The sequence below is a fragment of the Chionomys nivalis genome, chromosome 13, assembly GCF_950005125.1.
Source record: "Chionomys nivalis chromosome 13, mChiNiv1.1, whole genome shotgun sequence".
NCBI lineage: Eukaryota > Metazoa > Chordata > Mammalia > Rodentia > Cricetidae > Chionomys > Chionomys nivalis.
In genome coordinates this window covers 54,295,581-54,311,600 of record NC_080098.1, presented here as the reverse complement: position 1 = coordinate 54,311,600, position 16,020 = coordinate 54,295,581, and the positions used below count along the sequence as shown (strand labels likewise).

General features: G+C 41.6%; 1 protein-coding gene across 1 annotated transcript in view; it reads left to right on the top strand.

Moving 5' to 3' along the window:
• The first annotated feature begins 622 nt into the window (after window positions 1–622).
• Window positions 623–16,020, top strand: part of Ssr1 (signal sequence receptor subunit 1) — a 30,515-nt gene continuing 15,117 nt past the window's right edge. Inside the window, exons 1-7 of the mRNA XM_057787179.1 lie at window positions 623–792; window positions 2,965–3,077; window positions 8,395–8,482; window positions 10,182–10,444; window positions 11,818–11,894; window positions 12,602–12,680; window positions 14,471–14,564. Of these exons, the coding sequence (XP_057643162.1) occupies window positions 714–792; window positions 2,965–3,077; window positions 8,395–8,482; window positions 10,182–10,444; window positions 11,818–11,894; window positions 12,602–12,680; window positions 14,471–14,564 (793 nt within the window). The 5' untranslated portion in view covers window positions 623–713. The remainder of the gene's footprint in view (window positions 793–2,964; window positions 3,078–8,394; window positions 8,483–10,181; window positions 10,445–11,817; window positions 11,895–12,601; window positions 12,681–14,470; window positions 14,565–16,020) is intronic.

Here is a 16,020-nt window from a genome sequence, read left to right as displayed (position 1 = left end):
CATCTGTGCACCGGCAATTACACACACACACACACACACACACACACACATACACACACCACGTGCGCGCGCTCACTCAGAGTAAAGTGTAAAAGAATACAACTCCAGAACTCTCATTGTTTATTGCAGACGATGGGGGAGATTCTCCAGCCTGTGTTCCTCTTTCTATCTGCTTTGTTTTGTGACAAGGTGTTTACTCTGCAGCCCGCCCGGACTTGCCTAGAATTCACAACATAGCCCAGGCTGCTCTCTAACTCCCCGCGATCCTCCTGCCTCAATCTCCCACATGCTGGGATTACAGCGTGAGGCTGTCACTCCTGGCTTTTTTTTTTTTTTTTTTTTGTCGCTACCCACAGCCCTTCCTTTCTGTCAAAAGCCACACATGCAGGAAGTTTACGTCCCTCACGTCACCGCTACTTACCGAGGGTCTGTCCCTCAAAGCAACCACTGCAGGAGAGACGTAAGTGGAAGAGGTAGGCCCGCAAGGCTCTCGCGGGAACCCCGAGGCCTCGCCGCCGGCCACGTGACCTCGCCGACCGCAGGCCCCGCCCCTGGCCGCTTAGAGGCCACGTCGATGGTGACGGGGCGGGGCCACGGCTGGCGCGCTTGCGTGCCCCGCTCCTCCGGCGGAGCCCGGATGAAGTGTAACGCCATTACCGCCAGAGCCGCCGAGAGCCCTAGCGGACGCGCAGTGGACGCTGACCGGCCGCACCATGAGACTCCTCCCCCGCCTGCTGCTGTTGTTCCTGCTGGCCTTCCCCGCCGCCGTGCTGCTCCGCGGAGGCCCGGGAGGTGAGGGACGCGGGGGGAGAGGGGCCGGCACCGCGGCCGCCCGGGACTGCTTCCCCGGCCGGACTCCCGGGGAGGGGGGCCGTGCTGCCCCCCAGGACCCGCCGCGGCTCGGCGCCCTCTGCGAGCGCGGGCCCATAGCCCTCGGTCCACGGGACCCACGCCGGGGCCGATCTGGTCTCTGCCGGCGCGGACCCTCGACCCCCAACCCCCGGCCGCTGCGCTGACGTGTCGCTAGCCCCACGCGGGTGCGCCTCCATTCATTCGCCCAGAGCGGATTCTCTACCTCGGCGCGGTGGATCGCCGTCTCTCGGTCTCCTCGATCGTCCATCGCGGTCGGTGTGGACCTCGAGACTCAGTGTCCAAAAACGCCCCCCTCCTCCTGCTGCTAGTCAGCCGGTACCGAAGAGTCCCCGCGGGATGGCTTTCTTCTGCTTTTCTAATTTCTCCCCCATTCCCCTCTCCCTTTCCTGGCCAGTTTTTGCTGGATGGAAATGTGCTGGGAAGAAGTTACTTCGAGCTTTATAAGTTTATTCATTCCAGTGTTTAACCTGAAGTAAAAACTTGGCTGAATGTAAAAACGTAGAAACCTTTTCCTCTTTCCTTTCATGAGCTTTGATTTTTCTAATTTATAAAATGAGTTAGTTTGAGTGATCGCCAGAATTCCTTTCATTTTTCTAAGTTTGAGCGGCTCAGGGCATAAAAAGTAATGATCCGCATTCACGAGCTGTTTAGCCAAGCAATCAGGAAAGTGATTGGCTTCTATTTAGTAGCTAATAGGGACTTTGAGTTACCGTTAGGGATTTTGGTTGGGGGCGCGGTGGGGACACGGGACAGATGTTGAGACAGTCTCATGGAGGTAGCCCTGGCTGGCTTCAAAGTCTCTGTAGCCTAACACGACCTTGAACTTCTGATCCTTGTGCCTGTACCTCTGGAGTACTGGGTTTCAGGTGTCTGTCACCACACCCCATGAGTGAGGTGGTGGAGAGGAACCCAGGGCTTCCAGCATGCCAGGCATGCAAGACATGCAAGCTAACAACTGAGCTACAACCGTAGCCCCCTGGATTTTCTTTCTTTTTTGAAACTGGCTTTGGAAAATGAAGTATAAACTATGAATGAATCGTTTTAACCCAGGAAAGTGAAAAGATTTAAAAATGCATGGTCCTGAGAATGGATTGTTGCTCTTGGACACTGCACGTGTGGCTCTTCCCACTGAATTGCCACATCATCAGTTTCTGAGAAGTGGTGGGAAGAACTGCTAGCTAGAACTTTGAAGGGCTTTTGAGGATTTTGCCTGAAATTGATGTAGTGTGACTTGTTGAGAAAGTTTGTCTATAAAACTATGATTTATAATTTAGTGTTATGATTATAATTTATTTTTTGGTATTTTAAATCTATCTGAAAATATGGTTAAAGTCATGTGCAAAATAATTAGATTTTTTCTTTGCTACTAACCATTGAAGATACCACTATTATTTTAAATTTTGTATTACATTGTGTGTGTGTGTGTCTGTCTGCCTGCCTGTATCTGTACTTGTGTCTTGCAGTATATATGCAGAGACTAGGGGACACTTTTCAGGGTGAATCCTAAAGATCAAATTCACATGGTTAGGTTTGGCAGCAAGTGCCCTTAACCCACTGAGTTTGTGCCTTTTGATATTAGAAACATTCCCATTAAAATTAACATACAGAAGTTAAGACTACTAGTAAGATATTATAAATATTTTTGTGCAGGGGCATTGTTCAGCTGACCAGGAAGACTGAATTACTACAGGCAGAACTTCTTTTTCTTTATTATTTATTTGAGGCAGGGTTTCTCTGTGGTTTTGGAGCCTGTCCTGGAACTAGCTCTTGTAGACCAGGCTGGTCTCGAACTCACAGAGATCCGCCTGCCTCTGCCTCCCAAGTGCTGGGATTAAAGGCGTGCGCCACCACCGCCCGGCTTCTTTATTATTTATTTGAGGCAGGGTTTCTCTGTGTAGCTTTTGGCTATCCTGGAATTCACTCTGTAGAAGAGTTGACCTCAGACTTACAGAGATCTGCCTGTCTCTGCTTCCCAGTGCTTGGATTAAAGTTGTGTGCCACCACCGCCTGGCTAGGACATTTTCTTGTTTAGACCTGATGTTTAAAGACACTGATAAAAATTTGTGTGCTCATTTTTTATTTTACTTTCAGGGTCATTAGCAGTGGCTCAGGATCTTACAGAAGATGAAGAAACAGTGGAAGATTCGATAATTGAAGATGAAGACGATGAAGCTGAAGTAGAAGAAGACGAACCCACAGATTTGGTTAGTGCTATATACTATATCTAGAATGTATATGACATATGAAGATCCCCCCCCCCCCCCCGAATTTTGACATAGTCTTAATGTAATGCAGCTGGTCCTGAGCTCAAGGTAGTGAGGGATGGCCTTGCACTTCTGGTCCTTCTGCCTCTTCTTCCCAAATACAGGACATGATGGGTTAGAGACATGTACTACAATGCCATGTTTTATGTGGTATCAGGGATTGAACCCAGAGCTTCAGACATAGGGAACAAGTATACTATCAACTGAGCTAGATACTCAGCCCAAGAATATATTCTATTTATAGGCAAATTTGGTAATTATTTTTTAAGTTATGTATGAATGTGTAGATACTTGCATGTAATTGCAAATGCTTGAGGAAGGCAGGGGCTTTAGATCTGTAACTGGAGTTACAGACAGTTGAAGGTTTTAGACATGGGTTCTCTGCAAAAGTCATATATGCTCTTAGCCTCTGAGCCATCTCCCCTGGGTTGAAGTTGGCCTAAGGGCAAATCATTGAGAATGAACCCGAGGATTTTCTGGAGTAGGGGAAGAGAAAAGGTGCACTGAACATGTCAGGATCATCCCTATGTGAAGGCTGGAGGAGAACCACATAATTGGGCCAGCAGCAGACCCTGACTGTTAAATTTGGAGTCTAGGTCTTAGCTTTCTAGCTCTGTATTTTGTGTGTGTGTGCTTGCTTCTTTTCATTCAGTAACCTGCCATGAGTCCTGTAGGGGCATCTCTGCTATGTAACAAGGCTCTGTTCTGGGTACTAGATTGAACAAGTGAAGTATTTCCTCTCCTTTCTTAGAGTTCATGTTTTTGTGGGTCATATGAGTGTGTTTTGGGAGCAGGGAATGAAGAGCAGGTGATAAAATACACTTTATGAATAGTAACAGTTAGAGATGATCTCTTTGAAGTTTGCTCTGAAATTTATACTCTGTAATAATGACAATAAGAATATCTGGCTCAGAGCTGGAGAGATGGCTCTGCAGTTACGAACACTGGCTACTCTCCCAGAAGACCTAAGTTCTTTTCCCTGCACCAACATAACTCACAAACATCTGCAATCAGTTCCAAGGGATCCGGTGCCCACTTTTGACCTCCATAGGTACTGTGTACACATGGTCTATAGATGATATACATATATCCAGGCAAACCATCCATACACATGAAATTCAAAAAAACGAACAAAAAACCCAGCTCAGATTAGGGTCATTGCTACAACATTCTTCCTAGTTTTATTCCTGCCCAGGAATACTGTAATCGTCCTTCATGAAGTTTGTTTTCATTTTTATGGATATATCTGACTTTTTTTTTTTTAAGCTAACATTTTGATATATAGACACATGGTGTTTCACCTGAATAGAATACCCTTAATTTTTATGCTTTGCCAGCTCCCTCTTTGAGAGACCTTTACTGATGAACCTGTGCCAAGCCTTACACACGGAGGCTCTGCCTCTTCAACTCATTTCAATAGAGGAGCAACTTTGAATAGCTCACCCATGCTACCTGCTCTCTCCTCTGCTTATGGAGGTGTCTGGGTACACGGACTAGTCTGCTGTTGCACCAGTGGGCTTTATATTCCTTTGTGACAAGGTAAATCGTGAGGTTATCCGTCTTACTTTGATATGCTTTCTATGTTGTCAGCTGCTCTCGCAAACATTGCTTGCTTTAAACTCCGCTCTGGCAGGAATGTTGGCTTTGGTGTCAGAAAATGAGGACCTTCAACAGTGAACTATTCAAGTTAAACTTCTGTGCATTTCCCTAACAATGAGGTGTGTTCACGACTCTAAGGATCTCAGTCTGTGGATTGTACAGGATTCTTTGTTCCTTCTCGTTGGCATTTGGCCCTGGAGCTGCGCATGTACAGATGTGCTTGCTGTCTTCCCTCCTTCAGTTGCTACTCCCGTTTTTACCTTTGCTAGTAATTTTTCCTCTTACTTTAGCTTCATATTCATTACCCATCAGGAGCAATCCTATATGTGTAGTGAAAGTTGTTATGGTCACCAGCAACCTAATTGCCAAATTCCTGGCCCATTTTCCTGGTTGTGTATTTCAGGCTTTTTTAACATTTGCTATTTGCACTTTGAATCCCACTGTGTTGACACTCCTTCTCTTTCCCGCCGACTTGCTGTTTTCTCTGCTACCTTCTTCTGCTTACTCCCTAATGTTGGTAAAACCTGATTCTAACCACCACAGCCTTCCGTTGATGGCTTTCAGGTCTCCTAGCCCTTTGCCTTGAGCTCCGCAAATATCTCCACCACTTTGCAGGAGAGTACCATTTTCATATGCCCGCGATGGAGTCTGGCACTTACCAGTTTGTCCTCCCATAAATGACTCTCTGCTTTTATGTAGCTCCAGGGAATTGAACTAGTATCTTTGTTGTTGTTGTTGTTCTATTCTTGTAGGAGGCCACTTGTTTGTTCCCAGCTGTTCAGACCTGAAATAATCACACAGAAACTATATTATTTCAATACTATTTGGCGAATAGCTTAAGCATGTTTCTGGCTAACTCATATCTTAAATTAACCCATTTCTGTTAGTCTGTGTGTAGCCACATGACTGTGGCTTACCTGGTAAAGTTCCAGCATCTGCTGGCAGCAGCTGCATGGCGTCTCCTGACTCTGCCTTCTTTCTCCCAGCATTTAGTATAGTTTTTCCTGCCTAGTTCTACTCTGCCCTATCAACAGGCCAAGGCAGTTTCTTTATTCATTAACCAATAAAAGCAACTCATATACAGAATGGTGTCCCACACTATTTCCCCTTTTCTGTTTAAATAAAAAGGAAGGTTTTAACTTTAACATAGTAAAATTACATATAGCGAAACAGGTATCAAGCAAGAATTACATTTACAATATTTATATTTACATTTTTTATCATAACTATCTATTCTTCAATTCCATCAAAGACTTTAGAAGGATATATTACCTAAATGAACAGGAAGTGCATTGTAAGCAACTTCTAAAACTCTAGAATTGACAGAGACATTTTGCTACCTGGACAGTTACCCAAAATTCTTCTGTAATATTGGAGCAGTTTCTTTCATGAAGCAAGGAATCCCAAAGGACCATCTCATCTTTAGGCAAGTTCAGCAGTCATTTTTCTGTGGGTCCTGCATGTCAGTTTACATAGCATGACATCAAGCAGTCCAGGCAAGAGCAGTTTCTTGCCCATATGGCTAGCAAACTCCATGAGAAGCCTCTGAAGTAGATTGGTGCTGCCAGGAGCAGATGTGTCTCATTGTCATGAAAAGTCTAGTCTAAGTTCTTAAAACATTTTAAATGCCATATTCTGAAAGTCTCTGAAAGATTTGAAGAATACCTAACTAACTGAAATATATCTCTATATATATTTAGAAAACCTAACATGAGTACAAGCTTGACTATTATAGATGATTATCTATTGACCTATATTTCTTAATTATACATTACATTTTTAAATGAGCTGCACAAATACAATACCTTAATCAAGAACAGAAATATACATACAACAAAATTAACTTTAAATTTGTATCGATAAACCAAGATTGATACCAGTGCAAAATCTCTATAGCACATCCCCCTTTAAATCTAAACAAACATTTATAAACAATATTTGGGAATATGGGCATAGTTCTCTCCAAACTGCTTCCTGCTTTTTGTTGGGCAAAGTATTTTGGGGGCTGTTCACAGCGGCCTTTCAGGAGCTCTTTGTTCATCAAATGACTCTAGTCTGGAAGCAATCCACAGGTTTGCTCTGTGGAAACAAAAGAACCTCTTTTCCAAAGCAACAAATTCTTAGACCCAAATTTTAAAGTCCAGGTACCTTTATGTTGGTTTATCTTAGCAGCCCCCAGAATCAAATATCTCTCTGCAGTCAAAAAATTCAAAGAAAACACAATAACTTTCTATACTCTTTCTTCTCTCTCCCAAACCTTCATATATTTATTCATCACTGTGACCATTTAGAGGTCTTTTCCGTCTGGATTTGTCTTTATTGCATATCTGTAATCTTTTTCTGACTAGAACCACTTTTTTTCTCAACATATTCTGAAGTTCATTAAATTGAATCTTAGTTGTAATTTCTCTCTTTCTCCTTTTTCTCAAGTATACTTTGCTACTTTATTCTTATAGAATTTGTTAGCCTTTATGTTTCAGGTATATCCACCTACTTGCATATTGTATTTTGGAGAAACTATATTGCTCAAGCTGGCTTCAAACTTCTATTCTCAAGCCGGGCGGTGGTGGTGTACGCCTTTAATCCCAGCACTCGGGGTGCAGAGACAGGCGGATCTCTGTGAGTTCGAAGCCAGCCTGGTCTACAAGAGCTAGTTCCAGGACAGGAACCAAAAGCTTGTATTCTTTGGATCTGGGGATCTCTGTCACTGTGTGTGTGTGTGTGTGTGTGTGTGTGTGTGTGTGTCTGTCTGTCTGTCTGTCAGTCTGTCTGTCTGTATCCATCATTACCATACCATTTCAGTGATACGTGACTGATTGTAATAAGGAAATCTTATTTTATTTTTATTTTTTCTGAGACAAGGTTTCTCTGTAGCTTTGGTGCTTGTCCAGGAACTAGCTCTTGTAGACCAGGCTGGCCTCGAACTCACAGAGATCCGCCTGCCTCTGCCTCCCAAGTGCTGGGATTAAAGGCGTGCGCCACCACCACCTGGCTATGAGGAAATTGTAATTGGTATGGAAATCTTCCTGGGCTGCTAATAATAAGGTGCTTGAGAACGGGGCTGGGCAAAATGTGGTTACTAGCCAAATCCAGCTCTGCTCATCCATTTATTGTCCGGTTGCTTTTACACAGCAGAAGTAAGTAGTAAAAGGGAGGGGAACTTATTATGGTCCTTCTTTGGAAGGAAGCTAGCTTACCAGTCTGTTTAGGGACCTTGCAGTTCAAGTGTGGTTGAACTCCTATCCATGCTGGCATTTCCTGAATGTTTGGAAAAATTGGAACAGAATTTCAGTCTTTACTTGAGGTAGAGTTACCAGAGTGTCCACATTTCCATGAGGAGTACTGTTTAATTGACGAGGTAGAGCAGAGTTGCACCATTGTACTTACCTGTGGGAGATATGCTCTGACCCAGGAAGTGGCTTTCCCAGAGAGAGGCTCTTCCTTTGCACTGGGCTGACTAGTGATTTCCCAGGGCAGGAACCTCTACTGTATAAACTGTGATAATCTGGAACTGTGTTTGTCTTTCCTCCTAAAAAGTAAGAAATGCACACCACCAGCACCAGTGATCAGTGCTTTAGCCCGGTCTAGTGAAGTCTGCACTGCAGTGAATGTTTTCACCCCTTTCACAGCACTCTGTTGTTGATGTTATTGCCTTTAGGCAGAAGATAAAGAAGAAGAAGATGTGTCTGGTGAACCAGAAGCTTCACCGAGTGCAGACACAACTATCTTATTTGTAAAAGGAGAAGGTAAAGCAGAATCGTCTGTTTAATTCCAATCTTTTGTGTGGTAATGCTGGTATTTAAAGGGGAAAATAAATGTTATTTGGTTTTCTAGAAATTAAACATTCTTCTCAAAGAAAATTTTTTTGAAAAAATGTGTATCTGGGTGCACATGTATCTCTGGGAGCATGCGGAGGCTCCAGGATAACTTGCAGGAGGACTATCCTGTCACGGGTTCTGAGGATTGAGCCCTGGTTATCAGGCAGCCGTCTTGCCAGCCCTAAAGGTCCCATTCTTGAAACTTTCCAAGCTGTGTCAGGAATACCGTTTTGTTTTGATGACTTGAGTTTAAACTCATGTTAAAGATTAGCCAGCAGTCACACGAAAATGCCAGTTAGGGGCTTCATTGAAGATGTGAGACAGCGTGCAGTAGGCAGCACTGCAGAGACAGGAGGGCTCTTTTCTGAGCAAGTGAAGGGGAGAACTGACTCCCCAGAAGTAATTCTCTGCTCTGTTTGCATCCACACTCACACACATACTCACTTTCAAAAGGAGTTTATTTTGTTGGTGTTGAACTCAAGGTCCTCCTGCCTCAGCCTCCCAGGTGTTGGGATTACAGGCACATGTTATCAGGTCTGTCTGGAATTTGATGGTAGTTTCGAATGTTTAAATATCAATGAAATACTAAATGTCTACAGTTAGGCCTTGGTTACAGAATAGCATTAACTTAAAAAAGAAAATTAATGTTGCATATTTCTTGCTCCAAATGTATGGGACCAGAAGTGGTTTTGAATATTTTATTTAAGTTGTAGAATATTTTTATGTGCATAATGAGCTGCCTGGAGGGCGGAGTTTGTTTCACGTACACCTCGCCACTTGAGACTTGGATTCTCCACTTGTAGCGTCTTGTTGGCGGCTCACAAAGGTTTAGAATTTGGAGCATTTCCAGTCTTCCTGTTAGGGCTACTGAAATTCCTGTGTACACTTATTTATTGAGGACTCTGTGAGGAGCATTGGTCTTTAACTTTGCAGTGCTCATTTAATCCAGCAAACCCTGAGGATATAGTTATTGTTGGTCTTGGGCTTACAGGGGTTAAGAAACTTGTTCTACAGTTACTCAGAGACAAGATTCAAACCCAGGTCTGTCTGTTCTATAACCTGTTATACTGGATGGAATTCAACCCATTAGCCTGTCATACAGTGTTATGGAAGACTTAATAACAAAAACCACTAATTTTCTTGGACTTAAGTGTTCTGTTTTCTATGTATTCCAACTTAATACCTACAAAAAGTGATTTGCTTGCTGGGGATGGACTCGGTAGTTCTTTACATACCTAGAATGTGCAAAGCCGCTGTTCTGTTCTCCCCACCTAAGAGAGGGAATTTGAGTATGTGACGATACCTTCCCCCATTTATTTTTGTAGTAACATACTGAGTTATATAAACCTCTTGCATGATAATCTTGCTGCTACGATTTTCTTAGCCTCTTAATCTGAATGTGATTTGGCTGGAATTGCAATACCCAGTTTATCTCCTAAATTGGAACCCAGAGAGCAGCCAAAAGATTTTCAGTTTGTACTACAGCTCTGATTATTCAGAGCTAGTGTGCAGTCATGCTAGAATGCTCTGGTCGAGAGAATTTTGAAACCAAGTCCATGTCTGTGTTTCATTTTGAACTCTGAATGTGTTCTGACCCCACCCCAACCTCTCCTGTTTTGTGTCTTAGATTTTCCAGCAAACAACATCGTGAAGTTCCTGGTAGGCTTTACGAACAAGGGGACAGAAGATTTTATTGTTGAATCTCTAGATGCCTCATTTCGTTATCCTCAGGACTACCAGTTTTACATCCAGAATTTCACAGCTCTTCCTCTGAACACTATAGTGCCACCCCAGAGACAGGCGACTTTTGAGTATTCCTTCATTCCTGCAGAACCCATGGGGGGACGGCCTTTTGGTCTGGTCATCAATCTGAACTACAAAGATTTGAATGTAAGAACTTTTGAGTTGTGTTTTGTCTTTGTTAGGAACCACATGGGAGAGTGGCCATTGTTGAATAGTTTTCTGTCTGTATAAGTGCTTGTTTGTAGTTGAAACTATAATAGCACAGGAACACAAACGTCTCTAACTTCACTCACAAGGTGTTGAAGGAGATGGCCAGAAGGAAGCAGTAGCATAGTGGCAAGTGTGCACACCTGGGCTGTGTGTCACTAGGCGCTGCTGTGTGTGTGAGAAAGTGACTTGAGTTGGATCTTGACAAGGGAGGAAGTGTACTACAGTATAGTTTGCCTCTACTTAGACGCTGTTGAATAGTAAGACGTTTGTTCTGTCCTATTTTGTTGTAGACCTTTTCCCTTTTAAATGCTTCTAAAGACTTTCACTGTTTTGCTTTTTTGTATGCTCATAGGTGAAATACAATCCACTTTTAAATACAATTTTTGCAATAAGATTTATGTGTTAATTTCACTTATGCCTGAAAGGAACCGTAGGGAGTAGACCCCAGGTGACAACTTTTATATTCTCTATTGCGTGAGGATGAGTTTATTCCACTCCCTTTCCCAAGAGCGTCCTTCGAGGAGTGGGTTCTACCTTCCCTCAGCCTGTTAATGACTTCTTGTGTCTTCAGCCAGGCCCTCCCTTGTGATTAGCACAGAGGAAAAGCTTCTCATTCTGTCTTCAGAGTGACCTTTAAATAGCTAAAGAGTTACTTCATTTTGTGTCTATTATTTCATCTTGTTTTCAAGTAGGATTGAGCTCAGTTCAGGTTCAGTTTCAAAGTACTACATTTGTAGAACAGATACAGACATATATATATGTGTGTGTGTGTATGTGTGTGTCCGGTGGTTTTCTGTATTGGAAAAATAAAGTTTTGTTAAATTATCGAAGTAGTTTTAAGATGATAATGAAAAAAACACTTTGAAACTGAAAATAAATTACTGGTCTGTTCCTTAGAGTGGAATTGGTTTTCATTCCAGTTTCCATTTAGAGCATGGGCCTGACTTTGTCTGGGTTGCTTCTTAAGTGGTCTGCTCCTGCAGCTGCTGAGGAGCTCTGTGGGCTGTGCTTCTTCCTACCAGGGCTCTGTGATCTTCACAGCTGCCCTGGCTCCTGAAGTCACCACCTCCCTGCTCCCTGCAGAAGGTAGAGGGTGGTCTTGGCAAGTTCCTAGGCATTTTTATTTTAAAGGTGAAATAACATAAGTTTTGTACCTGGCACTGAATCATAAATTACATATGGCTTTATTGTCCTGTATGACAAAGTGATGGAAAGTTAAGTCTGGTAGAATAGCAGTTTTAAGAACACTTGTAATTTTTATTCTTTTAACACATCTCATGTGATTTTTTAAACATCTGTTTCTTAAACAGGGCAATGTATTCCAAGATGCTGTCTTCAATCAGACAGTTACAGTTATTGAAAGAGAGGATGGGCTAGATGGAGAAACGTAAGTAAAGCTGTATCGGTAGATCTGGAGCTCCCAGATTGAGCTGGAAGGCAGTGTGCTCAGATCACAGAATGTCTAGAAAAGGTCAGAATGTGAAATCCATACATTATGTGCTTCTTGTGCCTATTATATAAGTCAAGGAAGATGGTGGAACCCGAGAAACTGTTTTTACAGCAGGAGTCGTTGACTTTTTCCTTTCCCAAATTCTTTTCTGCTTAACTGAGCCTTAGCCTATCTAACATGCCTCTAAGATCATTGCACAGGTTAGCCTCTCTCACAGGCCTCTGAGATCACTGCACAGATTAGGGTGTTTTCTTGGAAAATGTTTTTTCTGAGTGAAGAATCATCTGTGAATGTAGATGTGACTCACTTGATGGGATTTATAAGGCCAGTTATGAAATAAGGATGTAAATGTGAGGTGAACAAAACTACTGAAATTGTCGTAAACCACGAGTTTGAAATAAAACATGTTTTAGAGGTAGAGTTTTTTTGACGAAGTGTTCTTAACTATAAATAAAAGGAAATTTGTAAAGCTTGTTGCCTGGAATTAATTAAAATGCTGTATTTTTCCTACAAGTTATTTGGAAAGCTGTTGTAGCATATGTTAAGTTTTTGTTTTTAATTAGATACAGTATGTATGAATTAACACCAGCTCTATTTTCTTTTCCTTTCTTTCTTTCTCTTTTTTTTTTTTTTTTTTCTGCCAGAATTTTTATGTATATGTTCCTTGCTGGTCTTGGGCTTCTAGTTGTTGTTGGCCTTCATCAACTCCTGGAATCTAGAAAGGTAATTATGAATGAGCAGCTGGCAAACCACACTGAGTGGTTGCGGTACTAACTATACTCTAGTTCTTATTGTAGTTTTGTAGGCTTGGAACTTTGTGGTGCCTTTTTTAACACTACCCAGAGATGAGACTTTGAATATGTGACTTGAATTTGTTGAGATGTGTGCACAAATCCAGTTAGTGTGCTAGTTACCCTCTCTAAAGTGATCCTTGCTGTCTTACAGTAATATTCCTTGAGTTCAGAACGATTTTTCTTCTACTTAATACATTTTCCTCATGAATGTATTGAATTATCTATAATCAAACAATTTATTTGGGTTACAATTCTTAGTGAGAGAGGGGATACTTTTTTGTGTATTCAGAATTTATAGACTGTGTAAATCTGTTTAAATAGATTATTAGAGTTTCTACCTGCTAGGCAAGCATTTTATACTGAGCTATAGCTATAGCCCTTGGGTTTTGAGACAGGGTTTTTCTGTGTAGTTCTAGCTGGCCTTAAAGTCCAGTGTAGCTCGGTCTGGCTTGGCATGGATCTCCTGTGTCCTCCCAGGTGCTGGAATTACAAACTTTCTCCACAGAATTTTGAGATAGTCTTTTACTATGTAGATCTGGCTGGCTTGGAACCTACTATGTAGACCAGGTTGGACTCAAACTCATAAAGATTCACCTGCCTCAGCCTTCTGAGTGCTGTGCTTAAAGGTGTGTACACCATGCCAGCTTCCTGCACAGATTTTTGATTTTTAAACTTCAGAGCAAGACTAAAGAAAATGGAATTAAGTGGGCTTCATAGTCCAGTATTGCAGCAGATAGACTATAGAGAAAGTCTCACCCTGTCTTTGTTTTGTTTTTGAAACAGGGTCAGCCTACACTGACCTTGAATTTACTATGCTGCTAAGGCAGGCCTTGAACTCCTGATCCTTCTGCCTCTCCCTGCAGTGTCCTGGAATTATATATACATACCACTATGTCTTGAAACCTTCACACTCTTAATGAATTCATTATTCTCAACCTATTTGAGATTTTGTGGGTTTTTTTTGTGTCTGTACCTACTTTATTTGATTATATTTAGCTACCAGTGAAAGAGTTCTGCTTTCTACATTTCAGTAATTATCTTGAATTTCACAGACTGGAACTTTATTTTCTATGATTTGATTCCCAAATGGAAAGAAAATTATTGAGTAAATAGTAGTTTTTATTTGATCTATCAGTGGTATAACAACAACTTAGACTCTCAAGATTTATTTATTTATTTATTTATTTATTTATTGGTTTTTTCGAGACAGGGTTTCTCTGTGGCTTTGGAGCCTGTCCTGGAACTAGCTCTGTAGACCAGGCTGGTCTCGAACTCACAGAGATCCGCCTGCCTCTGCCTCCCGAGTGCTGGGATTAAAGGCGTGCGCCACCACCGCCCGGCCGAAGATTTATTTTTTTTAAACATTTTCCTATTACATATATTTGGTTTGGGGTAGGCATATGTACCTGTGCATTCACATGTGTGTGCTTTGGCACATGTGATGAGGCCAGAGGTCAACTTTGAGGAGTTGATTCTTTTATCATTTGGGACTCTGGGATCAAATACAGGTCATCAGGCTTGGTGACAAGCATTTTACTCACTAAGAAGACATGTTTTTATCCTTGTAGCAGATAAAGTGTGTGTTGGGGTGTTTTAAGGCAAGAAAAGAATGTAATTTGTCTGCTAAGATACTCAAATTATATATTTTGATCAAAGTTTTTAAAATTAGAATAAACAATGCTATGGCATGTATTTAAATAGTCTTTTATGTTCTTGTAGCGCAAGAGACCTATACAGAAAGTAGAAATGGGTACATCGAGTCAAAATGATGTTGACATGAGTTGGATTCCTCAGGAAACTTTGAATCAGATCAGTAAGTATTCTTACAAACTTGGTGAGAATTTTTCTCTAAATGGAAATTAAATAGTTTCTAATAACCAAAAAAATCCTTGGTCAGTACTATTTAACATTGATCTTTTCCATTACTTGTGTAGACTCTAGTATAATGATTAACAAAGCACTTAAAGACTTGTTCTGTTTATAGTGTTTTTATGATTTAATTTAGAAGTGCTTTCAAACACACAGCTTGTTTGTAAATGTCTTAGTTCTCTTCCTAATCTGTTTCCTGTCTTTTTTCCTTCCTGTTGCTTCAGTGCAGAGTAGAAGAGGTGAGGTGACTTAATTTCTTTAGTGGTCTCTGCTGCAGTTTTGGGGGCTCTTGCATAGTGCATGACTACAGCAAGTTTAATAATGTATTTTAGGGGAAAACTACTGCAACTACTTTTTGTTGTTCTTGGGGTTTTTTTGTTTTGTTTTGTTTTGTTTTTCAAGACAGGGTTTCTATGGATCAGGCTAACCTTGAGCTCACAGAGATCCACCTGCTTCTGCCTCCTGCCTCTCAAGTGCTGGGATTAAAGGCGTGCGCCACCAACAACTGGCTACATGTTAATTTTTAAAGAATGGATCTAAAATATTACTTAATGGATTCTGGTGTTTTTTTTAATAGGAAGTTTGTTAAAAGTACTAATTTTTATGAAGGAATACAGAACAGTTTTTCCCATTTGGTGAGTGGCTCTTTTAAAAAGGGTCTGGGAAGGTAGTTTCAAGGTTAAGAGCACTAAAGCTCTTCCAGAGGTCGAGGGTCAGTTCCCAGCACCCACGTGACAGCTCACAGCTGTCTGCAACTCCAGGTCTAGAGAATCCTCTGACCTCCACAGGCACTGTACACATGTGGTGCACAGACAACCATGAAGGCAACACACGCATACACATTTAAAAAAAGCAGAAAAAGAAAATTGAAAAAAAAAGGGGGAAAGCATTCAAGTTAGCCTCATTGTAAAAAAAAAAAAAAAAAATTTAAATTGTACAAAAATATAAAATTCTGTCCTTGACTTCACTAAAACCAGTTTCAATAAATAATTTATACTTAGATATTAAAATGGTTTTCTGTACATATTTATTTCTCTATGAGTGTTCTGTCTGCATGGTGATGACAATGCCCATGGTCTCACTTTTCTTGCCTAGGGCTCATATGCTTTGAGGATGTTTTTCCTTAACCAGCACAGGACACTTTGAGCTTCCACTAATCTGATTTCTTGATAAGTATTTTACATTTTAAGGTGAAGTGGGTCTATTTCCCCTGAGTATTTTTTTAACCTATAAACTCACAGGTTAACTGATTTTTTTTTTTTTTATTATACAGTGTTCTGCCTATACATGCCTGCAGGTTAGAAGAGGGGACCAGACGGTTGTGTCACCATGGAGTTGCTGGGAATTGAATTCAGGCCCTCAGAAGAGGAGCCAGTGCTCTTAACCTCTGAGCCATCTCT